At 29.6% G+C, this 18688-nt stretch overlaps 1 protein-coding gene across 2 annotated transcripts; it reads right to left on the bottom strand.

Moving 5' to 3' along the window:
• Nucleotides 1–736: 736 nt before the first annotated feature.
• LOC124429390 (putative inorganic phosphate cotransporter) lies at nt 737–17735 on the bottom strand. 2 transcript variants are annotated; one of them, XM_046974599.1, is made up of 8 exons: nt 17207–17735; nt 5599–5792; nt 5258–5494; nt 4680–4767; nt 4201–4427; nt 3956–4105; nt 3495–3869; nt 737–3363 (listed from the first exon to the last, which is right to left on the bottom strand). In XM_046974599.1, exons 1-8 carry the CDS (start codon nt 17289–17291, stop codon nt 3178–3180), a joined length of 1542 nt encoding a protein of 513 aa, XP_046830555.1. In that variant the 5' UTR covers nt 17292–17735; the 3' UTR covers nt 737–3177. The 2 variants fall into 2 exon arrangements, with proteins under 2 accessions (XP_046830555.1, XP_046830554.1); XM_046974598.1 differs by lacking the exon at nt 17207–17735 and adding an exon at nt 10498–10778.
• Nucleotides 17736–18688: the final 953 nt, after the last annotated feature.

Below are 18688 nucleotides of genomic sequence, written 5' to 3'. Positions count from 1 at the left end.
AGAAATGAGTTTAAAAAATTATTTTATATTTAACATATATTACGATCTATATAACGTCTAAACGAATGTACACTATTGCTTAAATACTAATTTATTATACTTCGTGTACATTGTATATCGTTTTATAAAATTATTAAAAATTATTAAAAGTATTGTTTAATTTTATACTTTGTTTGTAAAGAGAGAGCTTCGATGATTCCTTCTCGGAATACGAAAGAAAACTGGATCGATATATGTCCATAGTCAGGCGTACGTTTGCTTTTGTTGATATTTAATGTGATTTGTAGCCATGGAAGCAATTGTCCATTTCACGGAAACAAAGCACACACCGCTCTAGTATTCAAATGAAAAACAGTAGTGGAGGGGGAGGTTGCAACCTCATTTTTTTTGTCGTTAAATTCAATGGGCGCCATTATACGAAATGTCGAAAACAGTGTTTATGCAACAGCGAATTCAAACGTAAATTATTGAACGATTTTGATGAGTAAGATCTTATTTTGAAGACGATTTAAGCGAGGAGATAGCTTTCTCGAATGTTTGAAAAAATTTTACTTTAATATATAAATTATTCTCGAAAAAACATTTCTTTTTGTACAATTTTTTTTTTTTTTCCAACAAAAAATAAAGCTTTTTCAAAAGTTCAAAACCAATGATCATGAATATCCTTAAGAGTTTAATTATTAATTTTATTTATTTATTACTATTATTATTATTATTATTATTAATTCAAAGGCAATTTTGCTGTTTTACAGCATTGTTTTTATTTATTTCAAAATTTATTATCACATATGTTACAATCCCGAAAATAAAATTTTGTATACTTTTAGATTACATGTGTGTCATTAACTATATACAATATTTATAAATATACGTATCAAAATATGGATTGCAAAATTCTGCATCGAACTACTTAACAACATTTCTTCAGATGGTAACTGTTCTTTAAATATACTATAATCTTGGCATATATATTCATGTTACATAAATTAATGGTGTTTTTCAATAACGTGATGCTGTAATAATTCTTATCAAATCTTGGGTACACCTTTTATTAGAGAGTTTAAATTATTTCCCAATGAGAAAAGATTTGTGAATACTTTGGTATTCACCTTTCAATCACAGTAATGTACGAAGATAATCAAGTAGCACAAAATATTCTTTACATTACCAAATGTTATTTATAAAAACCATTTATTAATATATGATCACAGAATAAAAAGGCACTTGTATTCGATTCAAATTCGATTGCAATCATATAAATTAAGCCAATATTCAATAAATATATTTGAAGGATTTTTATATTTAGTAGGTGCCTCTAATCTCTAGGAAGGTATAAATTACATAATCAAAAATAGTAAATTTTTAAATAATTGGAAGACATGATTATCCTTATTTTTGAAAATTAATGACTTTTCTTGTTGATTTTAATGATTATTTTTATAATCGATAATGTATTTTTGGTCTTCCTTTATAAATTCTAATTAAATGGTTGTGGTATTGAAACTGAACATAATAGAATCATAAATGATTACAAAAAGTTTGTGCTACTTAAAAAAAATAAAGAAAAAAAAAAACAAAAAAAAAAGGAAATGAAAAAGAAAATACTTAATTATTAGAAAAATGCATCCTACTAAATCCAGGCACAAATCCATTTTATATAACTTAAATTTAAAGTGTGACAGAGGTAATAATTCTTATTTCTTTTTTTTTCTTTTTTTTTTTTTTTTTTTTATATATATATAAATAACTACGAGTTAAAACTCATCTAAAGTCTATAACTTAATAGGATCTCGTGCAACTATCTACAATATATATAAATCATTATTGCATCGTGCAATATTCATAACAACTTTAAAGAACTGCAGCTGCAGTTTTTTTTTTCAACCGTTTTTACAGTCATTCCATCCTGACACAATACAAAATGATAATAAACTGTTTGTGATATAACGAAAAAAAAAAGAAAAGAAAAGAAAAGAAAAGAAAATAAAAGAAAAGATGAACAAATGAGAACTTTTACTCTAATACTGCTGCCAACTTCATTAATTATCTAATTTGGACAAATATTATTAACGTTAATTCATGTAAATATATTACATAACAATGATTTTCTAATAAGTATAAATTAGTTTTATTAAAAATAAGTATAAATTGTGTTTATTAAAAATATAAAAATTTTCAAACTAATGTCCAAATTAGATATTCTCTAAACTACTATACAAAACTCATTGATCTATCTATCTTTGTGTATCCTTGTTAATAATAACGCTGAGCAAGTTAATGTGATATATATAGATTAATATAAAATCTATAGATAGATTCTAAAGATCTATAGATCCTAGTTGATATTTTTTTGTTTATACTTCAACTACGTAAATCTATCAGATCACAATTTTGTGTTATGTAATTGAATTAAAATTTTCCAAAAAGAAAAAAAAAAGAAAAAGAAAAAAGAAAAGAAAAAAGAAAATACTTTAACAAAATTAGAATATTGATGAAAATAATTCGAAGCATCATCCAGTAGTTTCTTATCTTTTTTCTTTTAAGGTCCTGTTTCTATATCTTTGTATCATATTTGATGCTTCTTGAAGTTTTATAATTTCATTATATAAAAATTAGGATATGAATAAATAATTACCATTAATTGGCCAATTAAATCCAGAATTCTGTAATATCTTTTAAGGTGTGTTTTGAAATTTGACGATTTTATAAACGTAGATACATATCCTTCCAGAAGAATATGTTAATATAGTCATCTATTTTTCTCACTTTTCTATGTATCCATGCACTCTCTTATATTCTCTTTACCTTTCTCTCTCTTATTCAACACGCACTCTATGAAATAATGACAATGTTGATTGAATTCAACATTTACAACACGATATAAACATCAGGGATATTCTGATATGCAAAGACCAGTGCTATAAAAACACTCTTCGTACTAAAAAAAAAAAGGAGAAAAAAAAAGAGAAAAAAAAGAAAGAAAGAAAGAAAGAAAGAAACTTGAGATTAACTTATTGTCAGATATTATGATGTAACGCAATCACCCTGCATGGCTAAATGATAACGGAGGGAATGAATGTATATAGGCAGAAGTGATAGCCTGGAACTCATTTACATGTTTAGCATTGAGCTGTGATGGCAGAAATTAAATACCATGGCAAGTATTATTACATCACATTAATGTTGAGTTTCGTTTACTGTTTTCACACCCTCTAATTCTTTACTGTTATTTTTTTCTTCATCTTTATCTGGATTATCCCAAGATTGTCTTTGCCCAGAACCAAATATGACATAAAATGTAGCACAAACGACATAAACACCTGCTGATATCATAAAGACAATCCTCCATTTGTGTTGAGTTGGCTATAATAGAAAATATTAAATAGTTATATATACAAAAAATAAATAAATAAATAAATAAATAAATAAATATATATATATATATATATATATATATTCATAATTATCTATTAAAATATTATAAATTATATTACCGTTCCAACGATAATATGGCCAGCTATAATAGGTGCAAGTAATCCGGCCAAGTTAGCAAGACAATTGGTGAAAGACATTAAAACTCCTGCGAATCTTGGAGAGATATCAAGATGGTTCACTTTGAAACCAGAATAAATACCACCATTTAAACCAACACCAATAGTAAGAAGGCTTATTGTCAGCCACGGATTACAACCTGTGTAAGATGCTGCTACTAATGCTATAGCTGGTCCATATTGACCAATGCTATTAATAATTTTACGCGTAACAGTATGATTAAATTTATCTGCGGAAATCATCCAGTCGGCAACGTGACTAATTAACATTGAAAAGATCCACATAGCTAAGTAAGGAAGAGATGAAACAGTACCATTCTGAAATAATAAATATGTTATATAAAGTATATCGTCATCTATTGATTAATTGTTTATGTAAATATTATTGAAATGTTTTTACTCACAGACTTAATATCGAAATGTAAAATCTGTTTCATAAACGTTGGAAGTTCCGTCATTAATGTTTCATATCCATAATTTTGACCCATATGTGCCATTAAGATAGCCCAGAAAGGCAATGAAGTAACAATTGATTTCCAAGGTACAGGTGGAGACTAGAAAAAATAGATACGCAGAATGGAAATATCGTTTAAAAAAAAAAAAAAAAAAAAAAAAAAAAAGGATGAAATATATAAAAAAAAATATTTACAGATGCTCCAGCATTTCCCCACAATGCACTAAGTATGTATTTTTTTTCATCTTCAGAAATATGCGGATGACTTTCTGGATCTTCATGGACCATAATGAGAAAAGCTATACACCATATAGTACCAACAGCGCCAAAGACATAAAATATTGATGGCCAACCACCAGCAAATCCATATTCAGACAGCAAACCACTTAATGGCATTGAAATGACTGTACCAAACTGAGCACCTGTTGATAACAGAGACAAAACATAGATTAATAACAAAATTCTAATGATTAAAGAGAAACCTACTGTGAGTCATTAAGAACAGTGGATAAGTCAGAACCAAAAAAAGTCCACTCCTATGATTCCAATTCCATCGTAGCAAGAAGTACACAGTGATTGGATGCATTGAAATATCCAGAGGACTTGCGGGACTCAAGGTGAATTGGTATGTACAAGAGTGCTACATTAAAAAATATCGCACTGTACGAGCTTACCAGCATAGACGAAGGCTCCCATTCTGCTCCTCTCGTTTGGTGGTATCCACTTTGCCAACAATGCGTGCGTGCAAGGCACAATTGGACCCTGCAATAGGGATAATCCATTCCTAGGGGGAGGAAATCACACCCAAACAATCAAAAAGCGTTCACACTCAACGAATATGTAATCCTTTATTCTAAATCTAACATTATGTCTTTTTAATCAAACAAAAATTTCAAAAGCAAAAATTCTACATACAGATTTTATATATAATAGACATCGGAAAAACATATGGATTAAAAAGAAAAGGATGTTCAATTCTTTTTAAAATATTAAAGAAATAATTTCAAATATTAAATTAACAACTTGCCTAAAACTTACATACATTTCATGGTATATTTCCTGTATTTAAATAGAAGATCAAAATCTATGTATATCATTTTTTTTTTTGTTTAGACAATATTTTAATGAGTCGTGTAATAAACTTTCCCGTAACACACATTCTCATCTCATGTATATACGGTATGCTCTTTTAACATTTGATGAACTTATAATCATAACAAATATATTAGGCAAAATTCGAAGGACTACTTACCTCGCCTAAACCTTGAATAAATCGAACTACCATTAGCCAAGGAAAACCCCAATGTGCCGAAACTGGAACTAATAGTCCAAATAACGAATTTATCAGCATGCCAACGCCAAGAAAATATTTAGACCCATAACGCTTGGCAAGTATACCAAAAGGTATTTGAGTAATAACATATCCATAAAAAAATGAGCTCAATAGATAGCCTTGTTTTTTAGTATCCCAGGCAAATTCACCATCTTTCTGTAAATGCCAAGATTAATATATATATATATATATATCATAAAAAAAGAAAAGAAAAAAGATATTTTGGTCGTAAATAGATAAATTTAGATGTTGCAACTCACATGACTGTTGTCTGACGTACTATTATTGGTATAATCGATCTGGCATTCGTTCGTAACAATCTCTTGATGCTCTGTGATAGCCGTGTGGTTGACCATAGCAACGATCGCCACAGACATATTGGTCCTCATTACATAGGCATTTGCCATACCAAGAAAAATCATAAAAGTTACTACGTGACGTGTTCCAACCAGGGCTAAAAATGAGAAACATTTTTTTCGTTAAAAAATAAATTACACGCTTTTGTGAAATCGATTGAAAAAAGAAAAAGAAGAAAAAAGAAAAAGATCTTTTTCCGTTAAAAAAGATATGATTCCGTTCGTTAATAAAATAAATTCCAAATTAAACGTTATCTGTATTACATATTTATTACATTATTATTAATTTCAAAAAATATGTTATACGTTTGTATAAGGCATTTTATATGTATTAATTCGATAGACGGAAAATTTTACGCAAAAAATAAAGATAAGAATAATAAATAATTCATCAAATTCTCATTTAAATAATTTTTTCTTTTCTTTTTTTTTTTTTTTTCAAATTATTGGAGAACATCTATGTAAATAGGGCAAACAAATAAATTAGATATCTATTGTCATTCGAAGACATTTTAACAGATATAGCTATGCTTTGATAACCATTTTTAAATCGACATAATCACATTTAATTTCTTAATTTCTTAGTTCAATTTGATTCTATTTGATTCATGAGTCATCTACTAGTTCCAAGAAATAAAAAAGAAGAAAAAAAAAAAAAGGAAGAAAGAAAGAAAGAAAGAAAAAGAACAGATCCAGCTTAAATGCGCAATGTTGAATGATTCATGCAAAATGTTACGGAAATGGAACGTCTTAGAACACGCAACGTATTAGAAGAGAATTGTCTATCTTATAATATGCATTTTATCTATACTATCAATCTGTTGATTGTAAAAGTGTTATTTTTTAATTTTCATGTCATTATTAAGAACAATGCAACTCTAGTCAAATGAAAACGTCGTCTATACAAATGTGTATTGTATATAGAAACAGGTAAATACAAGAGGACAGATATATTTGTCTATCTATAAGTTTTCCTTTTATACAAAGATAAAGACAGAGAGATAGATAGACAGACAGACACACGTATAAACACACGTATTAACGATAAGTATTGCTTGTGGGATGGCGCCGTTTGCATAAACTACACATGACCGATTAAACAGGGAGACCCGTTATAGTCTTACTTCCAATTTTTGTTACTTTTCCAAGTGCTATTATACACACACAGGCACATCTGTCTTTTATTGAAATGCAAATGTTCTGTGATAATCTTAATTCATTATCAAATGATAAAAAAAAAAAAAAAAAAAAAAAAAAAAAAAAAAAGATAGTACGCGATCTGCCTATATTCAGTTATTTTGTGATAAATCACACAAATGAACTACTGACAGACACACATCATCGCCATTATTAACAAGACGAAAGAAGAGAGAGACTTTAGCACTTACATTGATTGTACATATATTGTGTATATATGTATATGTGTTACGTATGCATGTATGTATGTATATATTTATATATGTATATATTTATATATGCATATATAAAATACGACTAAATTGAAGTCAATTATTCTATCGAACCGAGGGAAGTTTTGTTTAAAACGATCTTTCATTATCTGGTATTGTTCGTTTGACCCCAGATGCCAGATATATATGTATATAAGAACGTCAATCATGTGCGTGTGTGTGTGGATATGTGCGAACGCGCATGTATGTGTAAGTTATAAATATATAGAAGAACGCAAGATTAATAATATTTAAGAATCGATCAAGATAGAAAACAACAGCCGATCAATCAGATAATTCGATCAGGATCAAAGTTTCGACATCTTTTCTTTTTTCTTATTACTTTTGGATTTAAATAGTCAAGGAATGCTTTTGAGATAACAAAAGAAAACGAAGGCCAAATTTATTGGCTACGATCCAGACGCGTTTTGCTCATTATTGCATCGCTTAAATAAATTCAATAGATACACACATACAAATTGACTTCCTATTACAATTAGATCTACTTTACCTATTCACTGATCTACATCGTGTGTTGTATACATATATATATATATATATATATATATATACACATACACACACACATTGCATTTCTTTTATTTTTTCACGCAACAATACGAACCTTGCAAAACTAAACGAAAAATCTTTCTGAAAAGATTTGAATCATTTTGAAATGCGCGCCAATATCATAGAATACGGCCGAGTAATTCAATATCTTCATGTACATGATCGCCGTATTACATAAATTTCTGTATTTCGGAATATTAATGAAATTGATGTTATATATAATCTTGTAACTCGAGAAAAATACTGAAAGAAAAAACAAATTAATTCCGAGAAAGAGAGAGAGAGAGAGAGAGAGAGAGAGAGAGAGAGAGAGAGAGAGAGAGAGAGAAAGATGATGTATATATGTAAATCGTATGAAAATCGATGAAAATCGGTCATCTTCGGTAAAGTTCGGTAAGCTTCGCTCCAAAGCACGTGGTATACGCGGTAAAAAAATAGTTCTAAGCCGAAACGTGATAGGAGGGGAAGAGAAGGAGGAGAATCCATTGTTAGGCGAAAATAATGAGCGTTTTTCTCTTTTCAAACAAGGGAAGAAATAGGATAATAGAAAGAACAAAAAGAACGGAAACAACAAACCAGTCGTACTGCGAAAGCATTCTTTTTTTTCTCTCTCTCTCTCTTTCCTTCTTCGATCCTGACATTATTAAAAACTCTTCTTATAACAAGCCGAACGATTCATTGACGCCATAATAAATGCGTAGATACGAAGAACCAATGAAATACTTTCTTTTGTTATAGATCAAACCGTTTTTTTTTTTTTTTTTTAAGGAAAAAAATAAAAAGAAAAGATGATAAAAAGAAAAACGATATGAAATAATCGATTTTAATGATCGATGTAAAAGAAAAAAAAAAAAAAAAAAAAAAAGAATCCAACAAATTAGATCGATTAACAATAAAAAATTTATGGCCAATCACATTTCGTCATTTATCCTGCTACCTTCTTCTCGACAATAACCGTTATAAGCTTCTATATACAATCTTAAAACATGACCTTGACTCGTGTCAGACATGAAAAAATGCCACGCCAGCGTTTCTCGAAGTTGAAAAAGATAACGTGCATTAGTTTTAATCTAACTAGATTAGATTTTTTTTTGTTCCCCCATAAAAGAGGAAATATATTCTTATGTTTTATTTTATTTTTTGATTTGTTTTTTTTCCACTGTCAAAACTAAAAGATTCCAATATGATTCACGTAGTCTTCAACACTTTCGAGACTTTATCTACCGATTAAATTTTCCTACTTATTACATAACCTTTCTCACTTCTCTCTCACTCTCTCTTCTTTTTTCTCTCTATAAGATATTATAATTGAGTACTCCTCCTTAGTATACTCCATTCGTTTAGTTTTTTTTTTACAATCGATCCTTATAAATTGTTTTAAGTTTTTATAAAAATATATGACATTTGAGTCGTAAAGATTTACATAAATATGAGACATGTGTTCTCTTGCCTAATTAGAATTTTGACAAAATAAAAAAATTCTTTCCTCGTAGAAAAGGAGAATAATCCGAGTTCCAAGCTATTCCAACGATTATCGAGATAACGTTGATTATATGTCGTTATAAATGTAATATCTTTCTCCTCTTTCATTTATAACTTGGAATAGACATTAATTTACTTTACTTTAATATAATTTAAATTAATATAATATTTAATATAATATTTAATATAATTTGTAATATAATTCATATTAAATTATATTAAATATTATTAATTTTATATTACATAAAATTAATTTAATATAATTTTTAATACAATTTAATTTACTTTAATATATGAGTACGCATGTGTGAAGAAAAACCAACGGCTTTGGTAAATAAAGAAAATGAACGTATTTGTTTTTTCTTTTTCTTTTCTTTTTTTTCTTTCTTTTTTTTTTTTTTTTTTCTCAAATCATTAAATATAACCCATTGACGTTTTATTTCTATCTGCACACGACTCGTTTACGTCTGTCGTCAATTTTCCAGAAAATCTCTTCTAATAAACCAAAATATCTCGTGCCAAAAGTACAAGTACAACACAGATTGTTAAGTCATCAAAATTAAAATGAGAGAAATAAAAATTATTGAAAAATAGATATGCGTATATATGGATCATCTTAATACGTCAAAAATTAAATCAAACCGATGCGATTAAATTCTAGGAAATATCGTGATAATCTCTCTCTCTCTCTCTCTCTCTCTCTCTCTTTCTTTCATTGATAATTTCAATGTTCGATGAGTACGTTCATGACTCTGAAAAATATAATTTATTAACAAGAGGGCAAATAAAATTAGTGGCAGACACGCGGAGTGTAGTGCACGTGCGTGTCTCGTGCTAGTGCTTTTTTTCCTCCCTCCCCTTCTATCACTCCTTTCCTTTCTTTCTCACTCTCTTTCTCTCTTTCTTTCTTTCTTTCTTTTTTTCCCTCTTAACCGGTGCGAGTAGCGTGTTTCTTCTGAACACTCCTCGGACGTAAGCGAATTCTCGACATGCTATTCTCGAAGCGAAATATCTCGGGCGATCGGCCAGGCTGTTTCGATGGCGTTGGTGGGAAAAAGATGGGACAAGACTACTCATGATAAGTTAGAAAGAGAGAGAAAGAAAGAGAGAGAGAGAGAGAGAGAGAGAGAGAGAGAGAGAGGAAGAAAGATAGAGACAGAGCTATACTGGAAAAGGAAATGAGAAAGAAAGAGAGAGAAAGAGGAAGAGAGACAGAAAGATAGAAAGAAAGAGAAAGAATATTCGTATATGTTTCATGCTAACAACAAGGGAAACTGACAACGCAGAAAACGAAAAATCGTACCTCTTCGTTTTCGCACCGGCTTGTCGTTCTCTTCCAAACCCGGTTGTTCCCACACCAGCACGTGGCCATTCCTTCGTCCCCTGCTCTCACTGCCATTGGCTCTACCACCACTCATGGCACGTTTGCAAAAGTAGATGTAAGAAAATTTGTACGTCGAACGACGACGACGACGGCGGCGGCGACAGCGGTGACGACGACGACGACGACGACGACGACGACGGCAAAGATATCAATAGAAGGGGAAGATAAAGAAACAAAAAAAAAAAGAAAAAAGAGGGATAGAGATCTTTATCTCTTTCCTTTTTTTCTTTTCTTTTTTCTCTTCCTCTTTTTTAAAATGATATACACACTTTTTATATAATTACGAATTGAAACGTTAATAACGCGTAATGTTATATTTTAATAAAAAAAAAAAAAAAGGAATAAAACGAAGTTTCGTTCGATAGAGACGAGTAGCCGGTAATCACGTCTATGGTTAATGCGACATTGAACGACACAACCAACTATGATCACGACGAGAACGACGAATGAGATCGTAAAGGAGCGCGCGAGCGCGCCAACCTCGTGGTAAACCCGTACAAGACGATGATAACGTATCGACAAAGATCGCAAGAACGACGAGAATGAAAACGACAACGACGACAATAATGATCATCCTCCTTTTTCTCTCTTTTCCCCCTACACCTCTCTCTCTCTTAGATTCCTATCCTCGGTTCTTTCCGCGACTTGTCGTCGACGATTGACGATGGCAATCAACTAATAACGCGCATGCGCAAGCGCAACTAGCCTGACCAATAAAGAGCTCTCACGAACTTGGCGCCATCTTTCTCGCGCCAAGATTCCCAACCAATTGCTACATCGCGCGCCAAAATATGTCCATTATTACGAAATAATAATAATAATAATAATAATAATAATAATATTAATAATAATAATATTAAATTTTTTGTTATGTCTCATATCTGTTTGTTTAATTAATAATCAATGATTCGTAAGAGGGAAAAACAATTTTTTTTTTATTTACGTAATAGAATACTTTCAGATTTTTCGTTTTTTTTCTTTTTTTTTTTTTTTTTTTTTTTTCTTTTTAACAGTAGTTCATTAAAAATATGAATAATAATAATCGAATATGTAACTGATATCTTTTCTTTTTTTTTTTTTTTTCTTACACGTACGTTGAACGAACCACTCGCAATTTTAACATTCATCATTTATCATTTTATATAAAGAATAATATTAATCAGACAACACATCTCGATTAAATTCATGCTTAATAACTTTCTTCTTTTTGTTACAAGGAATGTGATATATCATCAATATTAACTTTTGTCATGGTATTCGTAGTTATTATACTAATATACCAAGTGTCTCAGAATGTATCTCACTTTTGTAATCGTATAATTGAGTACACGCTGATCTCAATGGCACAATAAATATTATACTTGGTGTACCATCGTTATTTCACGAATGACGCAATAATTGCGTTTGGAGAGTCGTCATAGTTAACCTTGAAAAAAGTAAGGTTAATTATCGCGTTTTGTCTTTACAAGGATGCAAAACATTTATACATTTTTGTTAGGTGCGAAATCAAATCGTAGCTTCGAATCTTTTTTAACGTATTTGTTAAAAAGAAAAAAAAAAAAAGAAAAAAAGATAGAAAAAACCAAAAAAAAAGAAGAAGAAAAAAATTAAAGAAGAAAAAAGTAAAGACTTATCAGAGTCGTACTTACGTACGAAGAATTTAATCAGTTTTGTAACATTTGCAAAATGAACATCGATCGTCCTCATATCGTGTTCACGTTCTTACGTGAAAGGAAGTTATAAATTATCAGTATGATTACACGATACGTTCGTCATAATGCACAATGAAAAGTAAGTACACGTATGTAGATGTGTAATAAGATGAGGATGCTTCAAGATTCGCGCTCTGAAGCACATAAAAAAATGACGACGTTATAAAGCGTTATATACTAAAACATACTCATGGAATCTTTTATTTTGTTCTCTTATCAAGTGGAAAATGTAAAGCATTCGACTTAGTTTGCAATGAGACACCATTTGTTAATCATCTAACGAATGTAATAATTATATATTTTCTTTTTTCTCTTTTTTTTCCTCCTTTCTTTCTTTCCTTCTTTAATAAATTTTCGAATATATCAGTCAAATACTTCATAGAACATGATTAATGAATCAATAAATTTCTTAACGTCAGAAACATTATACCAAGTTACGTAACTTTATTATTGTCATTGCACTTGTCGTAATATGATGCGAAAAAAAAAAAAAAAAAAAAAAAAAAAAAACAAAAAACAAAATTTTCGTTCGATATTATACCAGATAGTCATGTTTTAATTTATTGTTATTATCTTTAACAATTATTGTGAACGTTCAATATGATTACAGAATAATATCAATAAAAAGATCGAGCACTGTTATTGATATAAAAATCAATCGATATCTGAAAGAAAGACACTAGTTTCTTTAATATAATTGAAAGATTCGTTATCTGACTATATCGTTCCTATGATCATTTATATTAACGTCATCTTTAACTTTTATGAATATACTTTGTACAAGCTTTACCGTCATCCACCTAAAATTAGATGCATACTCGTATGTATGTGTCCATGTGTATATTTATGTATCGAAAATAAGTGATTCAGCTATTTTGTAGTTTTCCGAATTTTCACGAACGTTGCACCGAAAGTTTGTCGATTATTCATCTTACGATTGTACATGTATATATTAGAATGTATAATCATTTCTTTGAATATTATATTAGTTGAAGAAGATACATCGTTATATTATACGATGTTATTTATTAATAGTTGAAAACTGAAAAACGTGCCAAAGATTTTTGCTCAATAATCTTTGGTTAGTAATCGTGCACTGGAACATATTTGCCTGATAGTTATGCAATATTCTGTTACTTTCGCGATGACGATGCTATATATTTTAAATTGCGTAAGCATAAATTATTAAAGATATCGTATATTAATTATTAATGAACATTGTACAGTTCCGTCATTTAAATATCTTGTATATCGTCGCGAAAATATTTTCAAAATATTATTTTTATAATATGTCTCATTTGAAAAGTCGAAAACAACAATTGATTACAAAAATAGAACTTTCGTAGTATATTTTCCTTTTTCTTTTTTTTTTTGTATCTTTTCTATTTTTAGAAGTCGGTAAAGTCTACTATCTTTTATATCGACAAAGTTTACTATCTATCACGTCGGTAAAGTTTATTATTTCTTACATCGGTACGTTAGTATTCTATATTACCGACGCTCGATGGTAAATAATCGGAATACCGACAAATAATATTAATTAAATGCGCAATAATAATGTAATAAAAATTATGCAAAATTAATGAAAAACAATTGCAATAGAAAGAACCTTGATTCTTTTTGTTGTAACAATTTTTTATCTAGCAACAAATAATAATTTGCATCAATATATTGTTTGATCCTATTGTGATATCGTAGATTTGAAAATAAATGAATTATGGAAAAATTTGAAAGGTAGAAGAAGAAAAAAAAAAGAGGAAGGATGTAAGTGATTTTGTGGTCCAACCACTAGAAACGTAATGTGTCGGAAATGAAATCCGGTCATTTAGATTTTTACACTATTATTAATCATTCTAACTCACATGATATAACTTTGTAGTGGAGACAACAGGAAACGTACAAGCCCTCAATCTCATTATTCATTTGGTAAAGTGGAAAATAACGTCCTTGTTACAAGGAAAGCCTACGCCAATTGTCTTTTATAGAGTTACTAACACTCGTTGACGAAGGACGTTTGTTTATTTCATTTTAATTTTCTTTTTTACACTATATACATATATATATATATCCAGTTTATATGTATCTCGATATTTTTTCTTATTAATTTGTTATTAGATGAAATATAATTTTTTTTCTCGATAAATAAACCTTATTTCTTCAAGTAAAGCGAGAACCTGTGTCGATAAAGTAGGAAATATATAAAAAAAATATCGATTGGACGTTGTTAAGGTAAAAAAAAAAGAAAGATTTTGGAGAAAGATCGATAACGAAGAAAAATGAATTTAATCGGTAAAGAAGTTCAAAGAACGTTCATTGACACGTTACAATGTAGATCAAAGACACGAACGCGTGGCTTTTATCGAGTATAATATGTTTACTTTGAATAATCATTGGATAATTTTTTTCTCTCACTCGTTCAAATCGCTCTTGATATACCAATGATAGGTGTCAAAATTTTTTTTCCAATTAAAAAGTTCTATAAATGTATAATACGAATTGATCAATATATCGTATTACTTTTTATTATTTTATTTTTCTAATAACATATGACATAACTAATGTGAAATTCGAGAAAGTTTAAGAGAAAACATTGAAATATTAAACACAAGGATAATAATAACAATAATGGTCATGTGACACTTTTAATCGTTGTTTAGAATTTTTATTTAATTCTAAACCTTGAATTTATGCGCAATAAAATAATTCCTATGACCTCGGGACACGTGAAGTTATATAAATTATTAAAGAACATCTGTTACAATAATACGGTTTCTCTGTCTTCGACATACTTATATACATAATTGTAAAATAATATTCATGATATCGTAAAAGAAGGAAGAGGACACGTTCCTTTATCTTATGCGCGAGAGTAGCCATCGAATGATTCATTATGCGAACGTGACAAGAATCTTGAAAATGATTCGAATATTCTCTCTCTCTCTCTCTCTCTCTCTCTCTCTCTCTCCACGTTGTAACTTTCTCTCTAACAAACTGTATTATAACCTTCGAATTACGTTATTCTCATCGATGACAACAAATTTCTAATATCAACTCAACACGGAAGTTACGTTCTCTCTTCATTTCAAATTCACATCTTTTTCCATTAGATTTATACTGCTAATAAAAACTTGATTTGTGTTCAATTGTCAGAGGGGAAAAAAAAGGAAAAAGAAAAAGAAAAAAAAAAAAAAAAAAAGAAAAGACAAAAAAAACATTACTGCGATTCATTCATTCGAAAGATTTTCTTTTAAAGTATATTCTAAAGTATTCGAATACGTTTTGATAATTAACGGAAATATTTATGCGTTTAAAATAATTCATTTATATCACTTTTCTATCGATTATAATCCAATGACAGATCATTTGATTCAAAGATATCGAGATTTCAGATAAGCATCGATTCATGCATATCCATCAATATTTTTCTTTTTTTTTTTTTTTTTTTTTTTTTTTTTTCATAAAAGTTATAAACACTTTCTTTCAATCGATACCTTTCTTCTTTTTCTCTACTATTTTAAACGAAGACGATCGTAAATTAAAGGCATATGATTTATCGGTGAATGCATTCGCAAAGCGATCGATTATCTTCGTACATTTCATCTAATGGACACACCTATTTCTGCTTTAATCATGATATGCGTACATGTTGCATTTTTGTGGTCACGTGGAAGAAAAAAAAAAAAAAGAAAAAAAGAGAGAGAGAGAGAGAAAAAAAAAAGAAAAAGAAAAAGAAAAAAAAAACAGAAGGAAAAAAGAGAAAACAAAAAAACAATGGAAAATAACGCGACTACGAATGACTTATAATGGAGATTAGAAAAATATCCTTTTTCTTTTTTTCCTTTTTAATGTTTTGGTCATATTCGATAATAATGATATAAGAGAGCCATAATAAAAAGTTATGAAAAAGAATAAATATATTTCATCTAATACCGTCTAATGGTTGACTTAATTACGCATATACTGTATGTATTTGCATTAGACGCGAGCAAGGTCAAAGAGAGAGAGAAAGAGAGAGAGAGAGAAGGAGAGAGAGGGAGAGAGAGAGAGGCAGAGAAAGAGAGAGGAAGAGAGGGAAGAGAAAGAGAGAAAGAGAGAAAACAAAATAAAGATAGAAAAACAGAAACAGAAATAGAAAAATTGTTTGCATAACCGTATCGGAAGATAAATGAGCGTTTCCATATGAATAAATTGTACGAGTTGTGAATAGTTTAAAAGGATAATTATTACATAAACTTTATTCATTGGCAATAAGTGGAATTATTCATTATATCATAAATTTCCTCCGTTAATCGTTTTCGCATCTATCTTCTCCAAGATCCTGATGATATCTAAACGTATATGTCGTATCGATAAATCATCCTCGGAATGTAAATTGATCTAATTGCAAGTAGTATGAAAAGAAAAATGATGAAACATTGCGATAATACTGTAAATATAATACGATATCTATAAAGGGATCGATGTATCGATCGATAATACGAAAGATTTCTTCATTTTTTTTTTTTTTTCTTTTTCACCTTTTTTCAACTCAACAATTTATATTTTATACATCCGAATTTTCTCTCGAGATGTATCGAATAATGATCATTAAATCGCACGTTGATAATAAATGATCATTGAAACAATAATTAATAAGATTACATATAAACATGATGGATTTGTCTTTGAGAGATAAGTTTCTTTTAATGTTTATAGATTAAACGGGAACATGTTTCGTTTTGAAATATTACGCTCGTAAACTCGATCGAATCGATTGATTCAATCGATTTACTCGAAAGTATCAATTTGAACTGAAATGAACTGAAATGAAATGAAATGAAATGAAATGAAATGAAATGAAAAGAAGTCTAATTTTTCTTTTCTTCTTTTTTTTTTTTGTTTCGTTTTTCTTTTTTTTTTTTTTTTTTTTTGTTTACCTTTCGACACGACCGCTTCCGTTTCGAAGATTTCCGGCTTCTTCTTCGTTTCCGCCTTCTTACAATCGATACCATTCTCCACCATTTTTTTCAAATTGATTAGGCCGCCGAATCGCGACGATCGGAAGGAAGAGAGAACGAAAGGAGAGAAATAAAAAGAAAAAAGAAAAAAAAAAAAAAAGAAAAAAGAAAAAAGAATAGGATATCTTTTTCTTGCTTCTCTTTCTCTTTCTCTCTCTCTCTCTCTCTCCCTTTCTCTTTCTCTCTCTTCACTCTCTATCTCTTTTTTTTCTCTTTCTCTTTCTCTCTCGATCACGTAAGACGTGATATATTTTTAATTGCGCGGATAAATCGCGAATCGATCTGAACTCCCACGACGAGTGGTGCAGTTAGAGGATATCTACTATATACTTTGCTTACGTTTCCGTACCACTTGTTCTCAAACACTGTTCGAAGCACGCTTAGACTCTCGACACTTAGCCGCGAACACCTCGTTTACGTTGGCCAATTGGAGCGCGAGTTCTCCATTCGCCGGTAAACCCCTACTACTCTTTCGCTCATATAGACTTTTTCATTCCTTCGAACCTTTTTCTACGTTGATTTATCGTCATTTCAAAAGTAACAATAAATAATAGATAATAGATAATAAATAAGATCATTGTGAAATCAAAGAGATTATTCTTCCTTTCACGGAAGACAATTGAATAAAAATTGATCCTTAACTTTTTTTTTCTCTTCCTCTACCTTCCCTTTTTCCTTTTCCCTTTCTTCGTTTTTCTTTCTCGCTTTCCTTTTCCTATTACATATTCTAGGAATAAAAAATTAAAAAGAAAAAAAAAAAAAAAAAAAAATAAGGAAAAAAAAAAAGAAAAAGAAAAGGAAGCTTAAAACGAAATGCTAATTTTATCATATGACCTTTCATTCGTTCACGCTTTGTTTATTCATTAAATTAATTACATCTGTTTCTGATTTCTTTTATCCTGACATCACACTCTGGTAAAAGGAGAGAAACAATCACGTTTCGTCTTTATCTTTATTTTATGTTCTTCTTACTTATTTGCCTCTCTCTCTCTCTTTCTCTTTCTCACTCTCACTCTCTCTCTCTCTCTCTCTCTCCCTTCCCCCTCGCTCTTTCCTCTCTCTTTCACGAGATAGCTGAGTAAAGTCGATTACATTTGTTTCACGTTTCTCCAGTTCATTTTTCGCGAGGCCACCTTCAAACAGATAGAAACTTGCTTTTGCTCGGTGTCCTTTTTTTTTACTTTTTTGTATCTTTCTTCTTTTTTTTTTTTTTTTTTTTCTTTTTCAGTATTATCGAAAGGAAAGGTCAAATCCATTATAAACGGTGACTGGTCTAACCTTCGACTAATATTTCCTTAGATATTTGTTGATCGATTGACAAAATTTATAATAATATTTAAATAAATAAAGAACCAAAAATATTAACAAACATTGTTAACAAGCATAGAGGAAGAAGAAAAA

This window comes from Vespa crabro, chromosome 15 (genome assembly GCF_910589235.1).
Source record: "Vespa crabro chromosome 15, iyVesCrab1.2, whole genome shotgun sequence".
Lineage (NCBI taxonomy): Eukaryota > Metazoa > Arthropoda > Insecta > Hymenoptera > Vespidae > Vespa > Vespa crabro.
The sequence above is the reverse complement of the archived record's forward strand: the minus strand, read 5'-3'. Positions and strand labels throughout refer to the sequence as shown.

Excerpts from the sequence above, each read along its gene's own strand:
- LOC124429390 (XM_046974598.1), bottom strand. The coding sequence starts at position 10,612 with ATGAGTGGTGGTAGAGCCAATGGCAGTGAGAGCAGGGGACGAAGGAAT. Across the intron at positions 4,768-5,257 it reads TTATTCAAGGTTTAGGCGAG|GGTCCAATTGTGCCTTGCAC; the intron begins GTAAGTAGTCCT and ends TCCCTATTGCAG. Across the intron at positions 3,364-3,494 it reads GCCATATTATCGTTGGAACG|CCAACTCAACACAAATGGAG; the intron begins GTAATATAATTT and ends TTTCTATTATAG.